The 19,512-nt window shown below is 46.8% G+C and overlaps 1 protein-coding gene across 2 annotated transcripts in view; it reads right to left on the bottom strand.

The window, feature by feature from the left end:
• LOC115190207 (paladin) overlaps positions 1 to 19,512 on the bottom strand; it is a 146,331-nt gene that overhangs the window by 89,816 nt on the left and 37,003 nt on the right. For both annotated transcript variants that reach the window (XM_029748705.1, XM_029748704.1), the window contains 6 exons: positions 18,850 to 19,083; positions 17,711 to 17,813; positions 10,148 to 10,327; positions 8,064 to 8,228; positions 4,656 to 4,816; positions 3,161 to 3,236 (listed from right to left, as the gene is read on the bottom strand). In XM_029748705.1, the coding sequence (XP_029604565.1) occupies positions 3,161 to 3,236; positions 4,656 to 4,816; positions 8,064 to 8,228; positions 10,148 to 10,327; positions 17,711 to 17,813; positions 18,850 to 19,070 (906 nt within the window). In that variant the 5' untranslated portion in view covers positions 19,071 to 19,083. The remainder of the gene's footprint in view (positions 1 to 3,160; positions 3,237 to 4,655; positions 4,817 to 8,063; positions 8,229 to 10,147; positions 10,328 to 17,710; positions 17,814 to 18,849; positions 19,084 to 19,512) is intronic.

The raw sequence follows: 19,512 nt of genomic DNA, 5'->3' as shown, positions 1-19,512 counted from the left end.
TCCTCACCCAGAGAACACTAGGAACCCTCCTCACCCAGAGAACACTAGGAACCCTCCTCACCCTGAGAACCCTCCTCACGAACCCTCCTCACCCTGAGAACCCTCCTCACCCTGAGAACCCTCCTCACCCTGAGAACACTAAGAACCCTCCTCACCCTGAGAACACTAAGAACCCTCCTCACCCTGAGAACACTAAGAACCCTCCTCACCATGAGAACACTAAGAACCCTCCTCACCCCGAGAACACTAAGAACCCTCCTCACCCCGAGAACACTAAGAACCCTCCTCACCCCGAGAACACTAAGAACCCTCCTCACCCCGAGAACACTAAGAACCCTCCTCACCCTGAGAACCCTCCTCACCCTGAGAACACTAAGAACCCTCCTCACCCTGAGAACCCTCCTCACCCTGAGAACCCTCCTCACCCTGAGAACCCTCCTCACCCTGAGAACACTAAGAACCCTCCTCACCCTGAGAACACTAAGAACCCTCCTCACCCTGAGAACCCTCCTCACCCTGAGAACCCTCCTCACCCTGAGAACCCTCCTCACCCTGAGAACCCTCCTCACCCTGAGAACACTAAGAACCCTCCTCACCCTGAGAACACTAAGAACCCTCCTCACCCTGAGAACACTAAGAACCCTCCTCACCCTGAGAACCCTCCTCACCCTGAGAACACTAAGAACCCTCCTCACCCTGAGAACACTAAGAACCCTCCTCACCCTGAGAACCCTCCTCACCCTGAGAACCCTCCTCACCCTGAGAACCCTCCTCACCCTGAGAACACTAAGAACCCTCCTCACCCTGAGAACACTAAGAACCCTCCTCACCCAGAGAACACTAAGAACCCTCCTCACCCCGAGAACACTAAGAACCCTCCTCACCCCGAGAACACTAAGAACCCTCCTCACCCCGAGAACACTAAGAACCCTCCTCACCCTGAGAACCCTCCTCACCCTGAGAACCCTCCTCACCCTGAGAACCCTCCTCACCCTGAGAAAACTAAGAACCCTCCTCACCCTGAGAACACTACGAACCCTCCTCACCCTGAGAACACTAAGAACCCTCCTCACCCTGAGAACACTAAGAACCCTCCTCACCCTGAGAACCCTCCTCACCCCGAGAACACTAAGAACCCTCCTCACCCCGAGAACACTAAGAACCCTCCTCACCCCGAGAACCCTCCTCACCCTGAGTACACTAAGAACCCTCCTCACCCTGAGTACACTAAGAACCCTCCTCACCCTGAGAACCCTCCTCACCCTGAGTACACTAAGAACCCTCCTCACCCTGAGAACACTAAGAACCCTCCTCACCCTGAGAACCCTCCTCACCCTGAGTACACTAAGAACTCTCCTCACCCTGAGAACACTAAGAACCCTCCTCACCCAGAGAACACTAAGAACCCTCCTCACCCAGAGAACACTAAGAACCCTCCTCACCCAGAGAACACTAAGAACCCTCCTCACCCAGAGAACCCTCCTCACCCTGAGAACACTGAGAACCCTCCTCACCCTGAGAACACTAAGAACCCTCCTCACCCCGATAACACTAAGAACCCTCCTCACCCCGATAACACTAAGAACCCTCCTCACCCCGAGAACACTAAGAACCCTCCTCACCCCGAGAACACTAAGAACCCTCCTCACCCTTAGAACCCTCCTCACCCTGAGAACCCTCCTCACCCTGAGAACCCTCCTCACCCCGAGAACACTAAGACCCCTCCTCACCCCGAGAACACTAAGACCCCTCCTCACCCCGAGAACACTAAGAACCCTCCTCACCCCGAGAACACTAAGAACCCTCCTCACCCCGAGAACACTAAGAACCCTCCTCACCCTGAGAACCCTCCTCACCCCGAGAACACTAAGAACCCTCCTCACCCCGAGAACACTAAGAACCCTCCTCACCCCGAGAACACTAGGAACCCTCCTCACCCTGAGAACACTGAGAACCCTCCTCACCCTGAGAACACTAAGAACCCTCCTCACCCTGAGAACACTAAGAACCCTCCTCACCCTGAGAACACTAAGAACCCTCCTCACCCCGAGAACACTAAGAACCCTCCTCACCCCGAGAACACTAAGAACCCTCCTCACCCCGAGAACCCTCCTCACCATGAGAACACTAAGAACCCTCCTCACCCTGAGAACACTAAGAACCCTCCTCACCCTGAGAACACTAAGAACCCTCCTCACCCTGAGAACACTAAGAACCCTCCTCACCCCGAGAACACTAAGAACCCTCCTCACCCCGAGAACACTAAGAACCCTCCTCACCCCGAGAACCCTCCTCACCCTGAGAACACTAAGAACCCTCCTCACCCCGAGAACCCTCCTCACCCTGAGAACACTAAGAACCCTCCTCACCCTGAGAACACTAAGAACCCTCCTCACCCTGAGAACACTAAGAACCCTCCTCACCCTGAGAACACTAAGAACCCTCCTCACCCTGAGAACACTAAGAACCCTCCTCACCCCGAGAACACTAAGAACCCTCCTCACCCCGAGAACCCTCCTCACCCTGAGAACACTAAGAACCCTCCTCACCCTGAGAACACTAAGAACCCTCCTCACCCCGAGAACACTAAGAACCCTCCTCACCCGAGAACCCTCCTCACCCTGAGAACACTAAGAACCCTCCTCACCCCGAGAACCCTCCTCACCCTGAGAACACTAAGAACCCTCCTCACCCTGAGAACACTAAGAACCCTCCTCACCCTGAGAACACTAAGAACCCTCCTCACCCTGAGAACACTAAGAACCCTCCTCACCCTGAGAACACTAAGAACCCTCCTCACCCTGAGAACACTAAGAACCCTCCTCACCCCGAGAACACTAAGAACCCTCCTCACCCCGAGAACCCTCCTCACCCTGAGAACACTAAGAACCCTCCTCACCCTGAGAACCCTCCTCACCCTGAGAACACTAAGAACCCTCCTCACCCTGAGAAAACTAAGAACCCTCCTCACCCTGAGAACACTAAGAACCCTCCTCACCCTGAGAACACTAAGAACCCTCCTCACCCTGAGAACCCTCCTCACCCTGAGAACACTAAGAACCCTCCTCACCCCGAGAACACTAAGAACCCTCCTCACCCTGAGAACCCTCCTCACCCTGAGAACCCTCCTCACCCTGAGAACACTAAGAACCCTCCTCACCCTGAGAACAGTAACAAAGGCATCAAAATCCTCCTCTAGAGGTGCTCCCTCCATCGGTAGTGGCAGCCGGTAGTACCTGCGAGAGAGAGAAAAGAAAGGAGAGAGAGAGAGCGAGAAAGAGAGAAAGAACAGAGATAGAAAGAGAGAGAGTGTTACTGTGTTTTCACAGGAGAAATCCCATCTATCTTGTCAATATTGCCTTTATGTAGGTCACAACATAGGAAGACAACATTGACCTGGAATGAGACAGACAGTAATAAGAGACAACTGGTTACTAATATCATATATGTGTCCCAACTTGCACCCTATTCCCTATGTAGTGCACTACTTTTGACCAATGGTGGTTGGGAAACATAGGTCTAAAACAAAACAGCCCCCCAGGGAGTTCCAGAGTACAGAGATAAATCCCATACCCAGGAGGCTTGTTCTGCTCCCTGTCTTTATCACCAGATAACTAGGTCTTTACTGTACACACACACACACACACACACACACACACACACACACACACATATTGAAAAGGCACAATCAAACATTTTCTTTGTTGATGTTATAGGGGTCATCCTCAGATCCAGATGGGTGTGTGGGAAGGAGAGGGGACATGTAGACATGTCTGGAGAGGACTGGAACTGGCTGTTCATTACATCTCAATACAAGCTTTGGCTCCTCTGATCTGATTACTAACAGGATGCTAAAAGAGGCCTTCCCAAGTGCCACTCTATTCCCCATAGGGCCCTGGACAAAGTAGTGCACTAGATTAATCAAATGGCATGCCATCTGAGACGCAACCGATCTCTCCTCCCTCGCCTCTCCCGAATGCAGAGGGGGCAGAGAGAGAGAGCAGAGAGAGAAACTGAAATTGAATTGAGAGCAGAGAGAGAGAGCAGAGAGAGCGAGCAGAGAGAGCGAGCAGAGAGAGAGAGCAGAGAGAGAGAGAGAGAGAGAGAGCAGAGAGAGAGAGAGAGAGCAGAGAGAGAGAGAGCAGAGAGAGAGAGCAGAGCAGAGCAGAGAGCAGAGCAGAGCAGAGAGCAGAGAGAGCGAGCAGAGAGAGCAAGAGCAGAGTGAGCGAGAGCAGAGAGAGAGCAGAGAAAGAGAGAGAGCAGAGAAAGAGAGAGAGCAGAGAAAGAGAGAGAGCAGAGAAAGAGAGAGAGCAGAGAAAGAGAGCAGAGAGAGAGAGAGAGCAGAGAGAGAGAGAGAGAGAGCAGAGAGAGAGCAGAGAGAGAGAGCAGAGAGAGAGCAGAGAGAGAGAGCAGAGAGAGAGAGAGAGCAGAGAGAGAGCACAGAGAGAGAGCACAGAGAGAGAGCACAGAGAGAGAGCACAGAGAGAGCGCACAGAGAGAGAGCACAGAGAGAGAGCAGAGAGAGAGAGCAGAGAGAGAGAGCAGAGAGAGAGAGCAGACAACTTGTTGCATTGTGTCAATAAGAAAAATAAGAAAAACTAATCACTCATTAAAATATTCCAAAAAGGAGTGAAAAAGAGGACGTGACTATGAACCTGTAGAGTGGCATGGTGAACAGAGGTCTCCTGTAGACCTCCTCTGTGACGTGGATGTCCTCCTCACAGGTGATGGTCATCCTCTGAGGCTCGCCCTTGAAGTGCTCGATATCGTTATACACGTAGAAAACGTTATCGTTCAACTTGGCAAAGTCGTGGAGCTAGAGAAACCAGACAGCATCACACCATTATTACTGACGTTAGGAAACACTGCGGATGATTTTACCTGCTTTGTTTGTTCATTGTAATGATTTTTCTTTCTTTAACTAATATCATTTTGATCCAATATATCTACTTGTCTTGAGTATGGAAATTGCAGAAATGATGGAATGTGGATGTGCTAGCTAGTCAGCCGACTGTTGGCATTTAAAAGATGCATTCTTGAGACAGCTTGTCGTTTCACCAGCCAAAGCGTAAGAGAACTGCACTGCTGAGATGGCAGACGGCTGCCTTGTAATGAGGATGACTAGATCTCTGGACTGATGTGTGGAGAGCTTTTAGCACCCGGTTCTGCAGCAGAGGAAACATTACCCAGGTGGGTGTTACACAGGGCTACTGGAGGAGTCGAACAACGTCTGAGGATAAATCTAGTACCACAACCATTACCAACCCTGTCCCTACCGCCAACCCTGTCCCTACCGCCAACCCTGTCCCTACAGCCAACCCTGTCCCTACCGCCAACCCTGTCCCTACAGCCAACCCTGTCCCTACCGCCCAACCCTGTCCGTACAGCCAACCCTGTTTCTACCGTCCAACCCTGTTTCTACCGTCCAACCCTGTTCCTACCCTCCAACCCTGTCCCTACCCTCCAACCCTGTCATTACCAACCCTGTCATTACCAACCCTGTCCCTACCCTCCAACCCTGTCCCTACCCTCCAACCCTGCCCTACCCTCCAACCCTGTCCCTACCCTCCAACCCTGTCCCTACCCTCCAACCCTGTCCCTACCCTCCAACCCTGTCCCTACCCTCCAACCCTGTCCCTACCCTCCAACCCTGTTCCTACCCTCCAACCCTGTTCCTACCCTCCAACCCTGTCCCTACCCTCCAACCCTGTCCAACCCTGTCCCTACCCTCCAACCCTGTCCAACCCTGTCCCTACCCTCCAACCCTGTCCCTACCCTCCAACCCTGTCCAACCCTGTCCCTACCCTCCAACCCTGTCCCTACCGTCCAACCCTGTCCCTACCCTCCAACCCTGTCCAACCCTGTCCCTACCCTCCAACCCTGTCCAACCCTGTCCCTACCGTCCAACCCTGTCCCTACCCTCCAACCCTGTCCAACCCTGTCCCTACCCTCCAACCCTGTCCCTACCCTCCAACCCTGTCCCTACCGTCCAACCCTGTCCAACCCTGTCCCTACCGTCCAACCCTGTCCCTACCGTCCAACCCTGTCCCTACCCTCCAACCCTGTCCCTACCCTCCAACCGTCATTACCAACCCTGTCCCTACCGTCCAACCCTGTCCCTACCCTCCAACCCTGTCCCTACCCTCCAACCCTGTCCCTACCCTCCAACCCTGTCCCTACCCTCCAACCCTGTTCCTACCCTCCAACCCTGTCCCTACCCTCCAACCCTGTTCCTACCCTCCAACCCTGTTCCTACCCTCCAACCCTGTTCCTACCCTCCAACCCTGTCATTACCAACCCTGTCCCTACCCTCCAACCCTGTTCCTACCCTCCAACCCTGTCCCTACCCTCCAACCCTGTCCCTACCCTCCAACCCTGTCCCTACCCTCCAACCCTGTCATTACCAACCCTGTCCCTACCCTCCAACCCTGTCCCTACCCTCCAACCCTGTTCCTACCCTCCAACCCTGTCCCTACCGTCCAACCCTGTTCCTACCCTCCAACCCTGTCCCTACCCTCCAACCCTGTCCCTACCCTCCAACCCTGTCCCTACCCTCCAACCCTGTCCCTACCGCCCAACCCTGTCCCTACCCTCCAACCCTGTCCCTACCCTCCAACCCTGTCCCTACCGTCCAACCCTGTCCCTACCGTCCAACCCTGTCCCTACCCTCCAACCCTGTCCCTACCCTCCAACCCTGTTCCTACCCTCCAACCCTGTTCCTACCCTCCAACCCTGTCCCTACCCTCCAACCCTGTCCCTACCCTCCAACCCTGTTCCTACCCTCCAACCCTGTTCCTACCCTCCAACCCTGTCCCTACCCTCCAACCCTGTCCCTACTCTCCAACCCTGTCCCTACCCTCCAACCCTGTCCCTACCCTCCAACCCTGTCCCTACCCTCCAACCCTGTCCCTACCGCCCAAAGCCCAAGTCACTATAGGCGCCCAGCTCGCCCGGCGCCCAGCTCGCCTACCATCAGAATACAGGTAGATGCCTTCAACATGCGCAAGCTACAGACATGATGTTTGTTTATTTTACGGGGCAAGCAATTTAAGAAAACATTTTTGTTTACTTGTAACCTGCAATTCAGGTTTTAGCTGCCAAGTACGGCCTACATGTCAAATGGAATAAACTACTACTACTAACACATATAGTAGACTCTAGAGACTTACTGGGAACACTATCTGTAGAGTAGACAAGCTGTTTACTGCTGGATCAAGAGGTACTATCTGTAGAGTAGACAAGCTGTTTACTGCTGGATCAAGAGGGACTATCTGTAGTGTAGACAAGCTGTTTACTGCTGGATCAAGAAGTACTATCTGTAGTGTAGACAAGCTGTTTACTGCTGGATCAAGAGGGACTATCTGTAGAGTAGACAAGCTGTTTACTGCTGGATCAAGAAGTACTATCTGTAGTGTAGACAAGCTGTTTACTGCTGGATCAAGAGGTACTATCTGTAGTGTAGACAAGCTGTTTACTGCTGGATCAAGAGGGACTATCTGTAGAGTAGACAAGCTGTTTACTGCTGGATCAAGAGGGACTATCTGTAGAGTAGACAAGCTGATTACTGCTGGATCAAGAGGGACTATCTGTAGTGTAGACAAGCTGTTTACTGCTGGATCAAGAGGGACTATCTGTAGTGTAGACAAGCTGTTTACTGCTGGATCAAGAGGTTTATTAGTAGGAGGAGGCCAGTATATTGATAGATAAAGAGGTTTATAGGTTTATTAGTAGGAGGAGGCCAGTATATTGATAGATAAAGAGGTTTATTAGTAGGAGGAGGCCAGTATATTGATAGATAAAGAGGTTTATTAGTAGGAGGAGGCCAGTATATTGATAGATAAAGAGGTTTCTAGGTTTATTAGTAGGAGGAGGCCAGTATATTGATAGATAAAGAGGTTTCTAGGTTTATTAGTAGGAGGAGGCCAGTATATTGATAGATAGAGGTTTATTAGTAGGAGGAGGCCAGTATATTGATAGATAAAGAGGTTTATAGGTTTATTAGTAGGAGGAGGCCAGTATATTGATAGATAAAGAGGTTTATTAGTAGGAGGAGGCCAGGTCACCTCCTTCCTGATGGTGAGCTCCAGGTTCTCCACCGTCTCCTCCTTGTCCAGGCCATGGAGATTCTCATGGAGGTTCTCCTTCCTCCGGGGGGTGTATGGAACAAAGTTCTCCTCCAGGTGCAGGAACACCACCGGTTCCTCACGCACACAGAAGAACATCACCTCCTGGGAAGAGAGGAGAGAAATCACAGCCTACATTCACAAAGAGTCAGTCATTAATACGATGATGCAGACAGGAGAAACCTGATCCTAGATCAGCCCTCTAAACCCAGATGGTTTTTGAATACGGGCCCGGGAATAATAAGGATTCAACAGTTATTTGGTTCTAGAATCTGTAAAGCTTTGTTCCAAACCCAATTGGAAACATTCCGTTGTCATTTGACATGTACCACATGAGTCAGGAATTGATCATGAACTCGCTGCTATATAATTAAGTTGATTTCATTTGGATTACAGTGAGTTTCCATACTGGACTCACGACCCTGAGAGAGATTCTTTATTTTCCATCATTCCACATGGGGTTGAGTTCCAAATGGCACCCTATTCCCTATACAGAGCCCTATGGGCCCTGGTCAAATGGCACCCTATTCCCTATACAGAGCCCTATGGGCCCTGGTCAAATGGCACCCTATTCCCTATACAGAGCCCTATGGGCCCTGGTCAAATGGCACCCTATTCCCTATACAGAGCCCTATGGGCCCTGGTCAAATGGCACCCTATTCCCTATACAGAGCCCTATGGGCCCTGGTCAAATGTAGTACACTATATAGGGAATGGGGTGCCATTTGCCACACAGCCAGGGTTTGTGTTAACGCTTAGTGGCACCTGACCCCTCAAATATTTATCCACGACACAGAAAGACAGCAGGCGGAAGGGAAGATAGCGAGACAGACAGACAGACAGACAGACAGACAGACAGACAGACAGACAGACAGACAGACAGACAGACAGACAGCAGGCGGAAGGGAAGATAGCGAGACAGACAGACAGAGACAGAGAGGAGACTCAGTGAGCATAGTCTTGCTATTGAGAATGGCCACCGAAGGCAGACCTGGCTCTCAAGTTAAGACAAGCTATGTGCACACTGCCCACAAAACTGGTGGAAACTGAGCTGCACTTCCTAACCTCCTGCCAAATGTATGACCATATTAGAGACGCATATTTCCCTCAGATTACACAGACCCACAAAGAAAAAATCTAATTTTGATCAACTCCCATGGGTGAAATACCACAGTGTGACATCACAGCAGCAAGATTTGTGACCTGCTGCCACAAGAAAAGGGCAACCAGTGAATTTTTATTTTACCTTTATTTAACCAGGCAAGTCAGTTAAGAACAAAATCTTATTTTCAATGACAGCCTACCGGGGTTAACTGCCTTGTTCAGGGGCAGAATAACAGATTTGTACCTTGTCAGCTCGGGGATTCGAACTTGCAACCTTTCGGTTACTAGTCCAACGCTCTAACCACTAGGCGACCCTGAAGAACAAACCCCATTGTAAATACAACCCATATTAATTCATTTATTTTCCCTTTTGTACTTTAACTATTTACACATCGTTACAACACTGTATATATACACACACACACACACGACATTTGTAATGTCTTTATTCTTTTGGAACTTCTGTGAGTGTAATGTTTACTGTTCATTTTTATTGTTTAATTCACTTTAGTTTATTATCTATTTCACTAGCTTTGTCAATGTTAACATATGTTTCCCATGCCAATAAATCCCTTTGAATTGAAATTGAGAGACAGACAGAGATACAGAGAGACAAAGACACACAGAGACGAAGACAGAGAGACCAAGACAGAGAGACAGAGACACGCAGAGAGGGAGACAGAGAGAGAGAGAGAGAGAGAGAGAGAGACAGACCGAGAGACAGAGAGAGAGACAGACCGAGAGACAAAGAGAGAGACAGACCGAGAGACAGAGAGAGACAGAGAGAGACAGACAGAGACACACAGAGACACACAGAGACACAGACCTATGGGTCAACAGTAGTACACTATGAAGGAAATAGAGTTCCATTTGGGATGCAGACACAGTGAAAACATCCCCCCTGAAGGCAGTGCACTAACCTCATGCCCTTGACTCTGTAGTCTTTGGAGGACCTGTTTGAAGCCATTCAGGCTGGGCTGGCCCATGCCGTACAGCGGGTAGCTTCCTTTCACCTGGCGGTAGTTTGGCGCTCCGTAGCTGCCTGTAGTGTTGAGGACGTCAGCCTTGCTGTACACGTCCTGGACCATGAAGAACTCACCCTACAGACATACAGTACAGTCAATCACACAATCTAATACATGCATTTAGAAATGCCCTTTTTCCATCAACAGTTGTTGTTGGGGGTACAGTAGAGTCAGTATGGGGAACACTTAAAGGGAACCTACATACCTGCCCAGGGACTACGGCTGCAAATTAGCTTTTGGCTAACCCCATTTACATGGATGTTGCATTATTGATGTTGATTAATGTGCATTGTCCCCTAATAAATAAATAAATACCTACCAGGACTTCATAACACATTTATTCAAGGTGGTCTTTATAGCATCAGTGTGAAATGAGCAACATTAGCGATTAGCAACAATAGGAGACTTATGTTGAAGGGGACCTCCGATACCACTTTTGTGGATAACCGTTAATGTTGCTCGTTTCACACTGATCTCTGTAGCCTCGTCATTCATTATCAGATGTCCATCCTTGTTTAAAGCCGTCAGGTGAAACCGTAGTGATCTATGTGAGTAAACCAACTCCTCGGTAACAATAAGGGTCTGGGCCTGCCTGAACAGCTCTCTGACAGGTGATAGGAGGATCAAAAAGACCAATGGGAGAGCTGACAACGCTCCACTCAACGGCCACGCAAGATGATAACAACATCAATGTGAAGTTTGTGGGCTATACTCGGCCTTGTCTCAGGATGGTAAGTTGGTGGTTGAAGATATCCCTCTAGTGGTGTGGGGGCTGTGCTTTGGCAAAGTGGGTGGGGTTATATCCTTCTTGTTTGGCCCTGTCCGGGGGTTTCATCGGATGGGGCCACAGTGTCTCCTGACCCCTCCTGTCTCAGCCTCCAGTATTTATGCTGCGGTAGTTTATGTGTCGGGGGGCTAGGGTCAGTCTGTTATATCTGGAGTATTTCTCCTGTCTTATCCGGTGTCCTGTGTGAATTTAAGTATTCTCTCTCTAATTCTCTCTTTCTCTCTCTCGGAGGACCTGAGCCCTTGGACCATGCCTCAGGACTACCTGGCATGATGACTCCTTGCTGTCCCCAGTCCACCTGGCCGTGCTGCTGCCTTCTGCTATGGAACCCTGACCTGTTCACCGGACGTGCTACCTGTCCCAGACCTGCTGTTTTCAACTCTCTAGAGACAGCAGGAGCGGTAGAGATACTCTCAATGATCGGCTATGAAAAGCCAACTGACATTTACTCCTGAGGTGCTGACTTGTTGCACCCTCGACAACTGTGATTATTATTATTTGACCCTGCTGGTCATCTATGAACGTTTCAACATCTTGGCCATGTTCTGTTATAATCTCCACCCGGCACAGCCAGAAGAGGACTGGCCACCCCTCATAGCCTGGTTCCTCTCAGGGTTTCTTCCTAGGTTTTGGCCTTTCTAGGGAGTTTTTCCTAGCCACCGTGCTTCTACACCTGCATTGCTTGCTGTTTGGGGTTTTAGGCTGTGTTTCTGTACAGCACTTTGAGATATCAGCTGATGTAAGAAGGGCTTTATGAATACATTTGATTTGAAGTAACAAGGGGTAACAACGACATCAATGTGAAGTAACAAGGGGTAACAACATCAATGTGAAGTAACAAGGGGTAACAACATCAATGTGAAGTAACAAGGGGTAACAACATCAATGTGAAGTAACAAGGGGTAACAACGACATCAATGTGAAGTAACAAGGGGTAACAACGACATCAATGTGAAGTAACAAGGGGTAACAACATCAATGTGAAGTAACAAGGGGTAACAACAACAATGTGAAGTAACAAGGGGTAACAACGACATCAATGTGAAGTAACAAGGGGTAACAACATCAATGTGAAGTAACAAGGGGTAACAACATCAATGTGAAGTAACAAGGGGTAACAACATCAATGTGAAGTAACAAGGAGTAACAACATCAATGTGAAGTAACAAGGGGTAACAACATCAATGTGAAGTAACAAGGGGTAACAACATCAATGTGAAGTAACAAGGGGTAACAACATCAATGTGAAGTAACAAGGGGTAACAACAACATCAATGTGAAGTAACAAGGGGTAACAACGACATCAATGTGAAGTAACAAGGGGTAACAACGACATCAATGTGAAGTAACAAGGGGTAACAACATCAATGTGAAGTAACAAGGGGTAACAACATCAATGTGAAGTAACAAGGGGTAACAACATCAATGTGAAGTAACAAGGGGTAACAACATCAATGTGAAGTAACAAGGGGTAACAACATCAATGTGAAGTAACAAGGGGTAACAACGACATCAATGTGAAGTAACAAGGAGTAACAACATCAATGTGAAGTAACAAGGGGTAACAACATCAATGTGAAGTAACAAGGGGTAACAACATCAATGTGAAGTAACAAGGGGTAACAACATCAATGTGAAGTAACAAGGGGTAACAACATCAATGTGAAGTAACAAGGGGTAACAACATCAATGTGAAGTAACAAGGGGTAACAACATCAATGTGAAGTAACAAGGGGTAACAACTAGAGGTCGGCCGATTATGATTTTTCAACGCCGATACCGATTATTGTCGGGCCAAAAAAAAGCTGATACCGATTAATCGGCCTATTTATTTATATTTGTAATAATGAAAATTACAACAATACTGAATGAACACTTTTATTTTAACTTAATATAATACATAAATAAAATCTATTTAGTCTCAAATAAATAATGAAACATGTTCAATTTGGTTTAACTAATGCAAAAACAAAGTGTTGGAGAAGAAAGTAAAAGTGCAATATGTGCCATGTAAAAAAGCTAACGTTTAAGTTCTTTGCTCAGAACATGAGAACATATGAAAGCTGGTGGTTCCTTTTAACATGAGTCTTCAATATTCCCAGGTAAGAAGTTTTAGGTTGTAGTTATTATAGGAATATTTCTCTCTATACGATTTGTATTTCATATACCTTTGACTATTGGATGTTCTTATAGGCACTTTAGTATTGCCAGTGTAACAGTATAGCTTCCGTCCCTCTCCTCGCTCCTACCTGGGCTCGAAGTAGGAACACATCGACAAAAGCCGCCCTCGAAGCGGCGTTACCCATGTAGAGGAAGGGAAAAAACTACTCCAAGTCTCAGAGCGAGTGACGTTTGAAACGCCATTAGCGCACACCCGGCTAACTAGCTAGCCATTTCACATCGGTTACACCAGCCTAATCTGAGGAGTAGATAGGCTTGAAGTCATAAACAGCGCAATGCATTGCGAAGGGCTGCTGGCAAAACGCACAAAAGTGCTATTTTGAATGAACGCTTAGGAGCCTGCTGGTGCCTACCACCGCTCAGTCAGACTGCTCTATCAAATCATAGACTTAATTATAACATAACACACAGAAACACGAGCCTTAGGTCATTGATATGGTCGAATCCGGAAACTATCATCTCGAAAACAAAACGTTATTCCTGTTACATTGCACAACCTTCAGTGTTATGTCATAATTACGTAAAATTCTGACAAATTACCCAAAGTGTTGCATATACCCTGACTGCATGCAATGAACGCAAAATTACACAATTTCACCTGCTTAATATTGCCTGCTAACCTGGATTTCATTTAGCTAAATATGCAGGTTCAAAAATATATACTTCTGTGTATTGATTTTAAGAAAGGCATTGATGTTTATGGTTAGGTACAGTCGTGTAACGATTGTGCTTTTTTCGCAAATGCGCTTTTGTTAAATCATCCCCCGTTTGGCGAAGTCGGCTGTCTTTGTTAGGAAGAAATAGTATTCACACAGTTCGCAACGAGCCAGGCGGCCCAAACTGCTGCATATACCCTGACTCTGTTTACAAGAGAAGTGACACATTTTCCCTAGTTAAAAGAAATTCATGTTAGCAGGCAATATTAACTAAATATGCAGGTTTAAAAATATATACTTGTGTATTGATTTAAAGAAAGGCATTGATGTTTATGGTTGGAGCAACGTGTACCTAAGTGATTATATGCAAAGCAGGACAGGCTAGATAAACTAGTAATATCATCAACCATGTGTAGTTAACTAGTGATTATGATTGATTGATTGTTTGTTTTTTTATAAGATAAGTTTAATGCTAGCTAGCAACTTACCTTAGCTTCTTGCTGCATTCGCGTAACCTCGTGTAGTGCAATGTAAAGCAGGTGGTTAGAGCGTTGGACTAGTTAACCGTAAGGTTGCAAGATTGAATCCCTGAGCTGACAAGGTAAAAATCTGTCGTTCTGCCCCTGAACAAGGCAGTTAACCCACTGTTCCTAGGCCGTCATTGAAAATAAGAATGTGTTCTTAACTGACTTGCCTAGTTAAATAAAGGTCTAAAAAAAAAAAATCTCAAAAAATAAATAGATAATCAGCCAAATCAGCGTCCAAAAATACCCTAATTAATCGGCCATTCCGATTAATCGGTCGACCTCTAGTAACAACGACATCAATGTGAAGTAACAAGGGGTAACAACATCAATGTGAAGTAACAAGGGGTAACAACATCAATGTGAAGTAACAAGGGGTAACAACATCAATGTGAAGTAACAAGGGGTAACAACATCAATGTGAAGTAACAAGGGGTAACAACAACATCAATGTGAAGTAACAAGGAGTAACAACATCAATGTGAAGTAACAAGGGGTAACAACATCAATGTGAAGTAACAAGGGGTAACAACGACATCAATGTGAAGTAACAAGGGGTAACAACATCAATGTGAAGTAACAAGGAGTAACAGCAACATCAATGTGAAGTAACAAGGGGTAACAACAACATCAATGTGAAGTAACAAGGGGTAACAACATCAATGTGAAGTAACAAGGGGTAACAACATCAATGTGAAGTAACAAGGGGTAACAACATCAATGTGAAGTAACAAGGGGTAACAACATCAATGTGAAGTAACAAGGGGTAACAACAACATCAATGTGAAGTAACAAGGGGTAACAACGACATCAATGTGAAGTAACAAGGGGCAACAACATCAATGTGAAGTAACAAGGGGTAACAACATCAATGTGAAGTAACAAGGGGTAACAACATCAATGTGAAGTAACAAGGGGTAACAACAACAATGTGAAGTAACAAGGAGTAACAACATCAATGTGAAGTAACAAGGGGTAACGACATCAATGTGAAGTAACAAGGGGCAACAACATCAATGTGAAGTAACAAGGAGTAACAACATCAATGTGAAGTAACAAGGAGTAACAACATCAATGTGAAGTAACAAGGGGTAACAACATCAATGTGAAGTAACAAGGGGTAACAACATCAATGTGAAGTAACAAGGGGTAACAGCAACATCAATGTGAAGTAACAAGGAGTAACAGCAACATCAATGTGAAGTAACAAGGAGTAACAACAACATCAATGTGAAGTAACAAGGGGTAACAACTAGAGGTCGGCCGATTATGATTTTTCAACGGCGATACCGATTATTGTCGGGCCAAAAAAAAGCTGATATCGATTAATCGGCCTATTTATTTATATTTGTAATAATGAAAATTACAACAATACTGAATGAACACTTTTATTTTAACTTAATATAATACATAAATAAAATCTATTTAGTCTCAAATAAATAATGAAACATGTTCAATTTGGTTTAAATAATGCAAAAACAAAGTGTTGGAGAAGAAAGTAAAAGTGCAATATGTGCCATGTAAGAAAGCTAATGTTTAAGTTCCTTGCTCAGAACATATGAAAGCTGGTGGTTCCTTTTAACATGAGTCTTCAATATTCCCAGGTAAGATGTTTTAGGTTGTAGTTATTATAGGAATTATAGGACTATTTCTCTCTATACGATTTGTATTTCATATACCTTTGACTATTGGATGTTCTTATAGGCACTTTAGTATTGCCAGTGTAACAGTAGAGCTTCCGTCCCTGTCCTCGCTCCTACCTGGGCTCGAACCAGGAACACATCGACAACAGCCACCCTCGAAGCAGCTTTACCCATGTAGAGCAAGGGGAACAACTACTCCAAGTCTCAGAGCGAGTGACGTTTGAAACACCATTAGCGCGCACGCGGCTAACTAGCTAGCCATTTCACATCGGTTACGCCAGCCTAATCTTGGGAGTTGACAGGCTTGAAGTCATAAACAGAGCAACGCATTGCGAAGGGCTGCTGGCAAAACGCACAAAAGGGCTATTTTGAATGAACGCTTAGGAGCCTGCTGCTGCCTACCACCACTCAGTCAGACTGCTATATCAAATCATAGACTTAATTATAACATAACACACAGAAACACGAGCCTTAGGTCATTAATATGGTCGAATCCGGAAACTATCATCTCGAAAACAAAACGTTATTCCTGTTACATTGCACAACCTTCAGTGTTATGTCATAATTACGTAAAATTCGGACAAATTACCCAGTGTTGCATATACCCTGACTGCGTGCAATGAACGCAAAATGACAATTTCACCTGGTTAATATTGCCTGCTAACCTGGATTTCATTTAGCTAAATATGCAGGTTTAAAAATATATACTTCTGTGTATTGATTTTAAGAAAGGCATTGATGTTTATGGTTAGGTACAGTTGTGCAACAATTGTGCTTTTTCGCAAATGCGCTTTTGTTAAATCATCGCCCGTTTGGCGAAGTCGGCTGTGTTTGTTAGGAAGAAATAGTCTTCACAGTTCGCAACGAGCCAGGCGGCCCAAACTGCTGCATATACCCTGACTCTGTTTACAAGAGAAGTGACACATTTTCCCTAGTTAAAATAAATTAATGTTAGCAGGCAATATTAACTAAATATGCAGGTTTAAAAATATATACTTGTGTATTGATTTTAAGAAAGGCATTGATGTTTATGGTTGGAGCAACGTGTACCTAAGCGATTATATGCAAAGAAGGACAGGCTAGATAAACTAGTAATATCATCAACCATGTGTAGTTAACTAGTGATTATGATTGATTGATTGTTTTTTATAAGATAAGTTTAATGCTAGCTAGCAACTTACCTTAGCTTCTTACTGCATTCGCGTAACCTCGTGGAGTGCAATGTAAAGCAGGTGGTTATAGCGTAAGGTTGCAAGACCGTAAGGTTGCAAGATTGAATCCCTGAGCTGACAAGGTAAAAATCTGTCTTTCTGCCCCTGAACAAGGCAGTTAACCCACCGTTCCTAGACTGTCATTGAAAATAAGAATGTGTTCTTAACTGACTTGCCTAGTTAAACAAAGGTCAAGGTCAGCCAAATCAGCGTCCAAAAATACCGATTTCCGATTGTTATGAAAACTTGAAATCGGCCCTAATTAATCGGCCATTCCGATTAATCGGTCGACCTCTAGTAACAACAACATTAATGTGAAGTAACAAGGGGTAACAACGACATAAATGTGACGCAACAAGGCAATTTTGATCCAGGTCTCCTCTCTTAAATATCTCAATGTAAATGCTGAACAAAACAATGATGGTGGCTGGGGGGTTGTGTTGTGTTTCTTCCTACCTGTACCAAGTAGTGTTCAGGCATGGAGTCTGATATCCGGCCCACTTTGTAGTTTGTTCTGAAGAGGTCATCGTGGATCTGAAACTCCTGTCTGCAATTATATCTAGAATACAGAAGATAACGTAGCCGTCATCTGCAACATGGTGAAACAAAGTATTCAATCCCTCTTAGTGGTCCTGAGGTTCCCAGTGGAGACCGACCCAACATTTCATTAGTCACTGGTCCTGAGGTCCCCACTGGAGACCGACCCAACATTTCATTAGTCACTGGTCCTGAGGTCCCCACTGGAGACCGACCCAACATTTCATTAGTCACTGGTCCTGAGGTCCCCACTGGAGACCGACCCAACATTTCATTAGTCACTGGTCCCGAGGTCCCCACTGGAGACCGACCCAACATTTCATTAGTCACTGGTCCCGAGGTTCCCACTGGAGACCGACCCAACATTTCATTAGTCACTGGTCCCGAGGTCCCCACTGGAGACCGACCCAACATTTCATTAGTCACTGGTCCCGAGGTCCCCACTGGAGACCGACCCAACATTTCATTAGTCACTGGTCCCGAGGTCCCCACTGGAGACCGACCCAACATTTCATTAGTCACTGGTCCTGAGGTCCCCACTGGAGACCGACCCAACATTTCATTAGTCACTGGTCCTGAGGTCCCCACTGGAGACCGACCCAACATTTCATTAGTCACTGGTCCCGGGGTCCCCACTGGAGACCGACCCAACATTTCATTAGTCACTGGTCCCGAGGTCCCCACTGGAGACCGACCCAACATTTCATTAGTCACTGGTCCTGAGGTCCCCACTGGAGACCGACCCAACATTTCATTAGTCACTGGTCCTGAGGTCCCCACTGGAGACCGACCCAACATTTCATTAGTCAGATAAATGACCTTATCTTCTGAACCCAAGACAAGACAAATTAGATAACAGCGCACACACACACACACACACACACAACTGAACTACCCCCCCCCCCCCGTTCACACACACTTCACCATTCACCCCCCGTCCCCACACACTCCCCCCATCCATTCACACCTTAGTGATCAAAGCCTCAGAGATTAACATGGCAACATCCCTTGGATGGTGGTTACCTGACTTGAATGATTGGAGGCGTGATGAGACTTACGTGATAACGACAGGTGCCACCTTGTTAGTGATGATAGACTTGGCCTTGCCGCTGTGGATCTTCACCGTCTGGGAAGAGCTCATGCTGAGAGACTGCCTGCTGTTCACCGCCCCGTTGCCATGGAGACTCTCAAGCGTAGGAGGATGCTGGTGCGCTGCTACAGAGGATATGGAGCCTGAGACAGAGATGGGTTGTGGCGCTGCGCTGGCAGTTGTACCCATACTCCACAAGCAGCTGGGGACGACAAGAGGAGAGGAGAGTGGACTCAGACACAGGAAGTCAAACAGAGGAACAGAGGAGAGTGGACTCAGACACAGGAAGTCAAACAGAGGAACAGAGGAGAGTGGACTCAGACACAGGAAGTCAAACAGAGGATCAGAGGAGAGTGGACTCAGACAGAGGAACAGAGGAGAGGACTTCGACTCAGACACAGGAAGTCAAACAGAAGAACAGAGGAGAGTGGACTCAGACACAGGAAGTCAAACAGAGGAACAGCATTGAGGACTCATACACAGGAAGTCAAACAGAGGAACAGCAGTGAGGACTCAGACACAGGAAGTCAAACAGAGGAACAGCAGTGAGGTCTCAGACACACTATGAGGCCACACTGAGTCACACTATAGAGGTTTCACAAATCTGTGTTGATTCCAACACCACCAGGTT

The sequence above is a fragment of the Salmo trutta genome, unplaced genomic scaffold, assembly GCF_901001165.1.
Source record: "Salmo trutta unplaced genomic scaffold, fSalTru1.1, whole genome shotgun sequence".
NCBI lineage: Eukaryota > Metazoa > Chordata > Actinopteri > Salmoniformes > Salmonidae > Salmo > Salmo trutta.
Note: the sequence above shows the minus strand (reverse complement) of the source record. Positions and strands in the feature narration are given on the sequence as shown.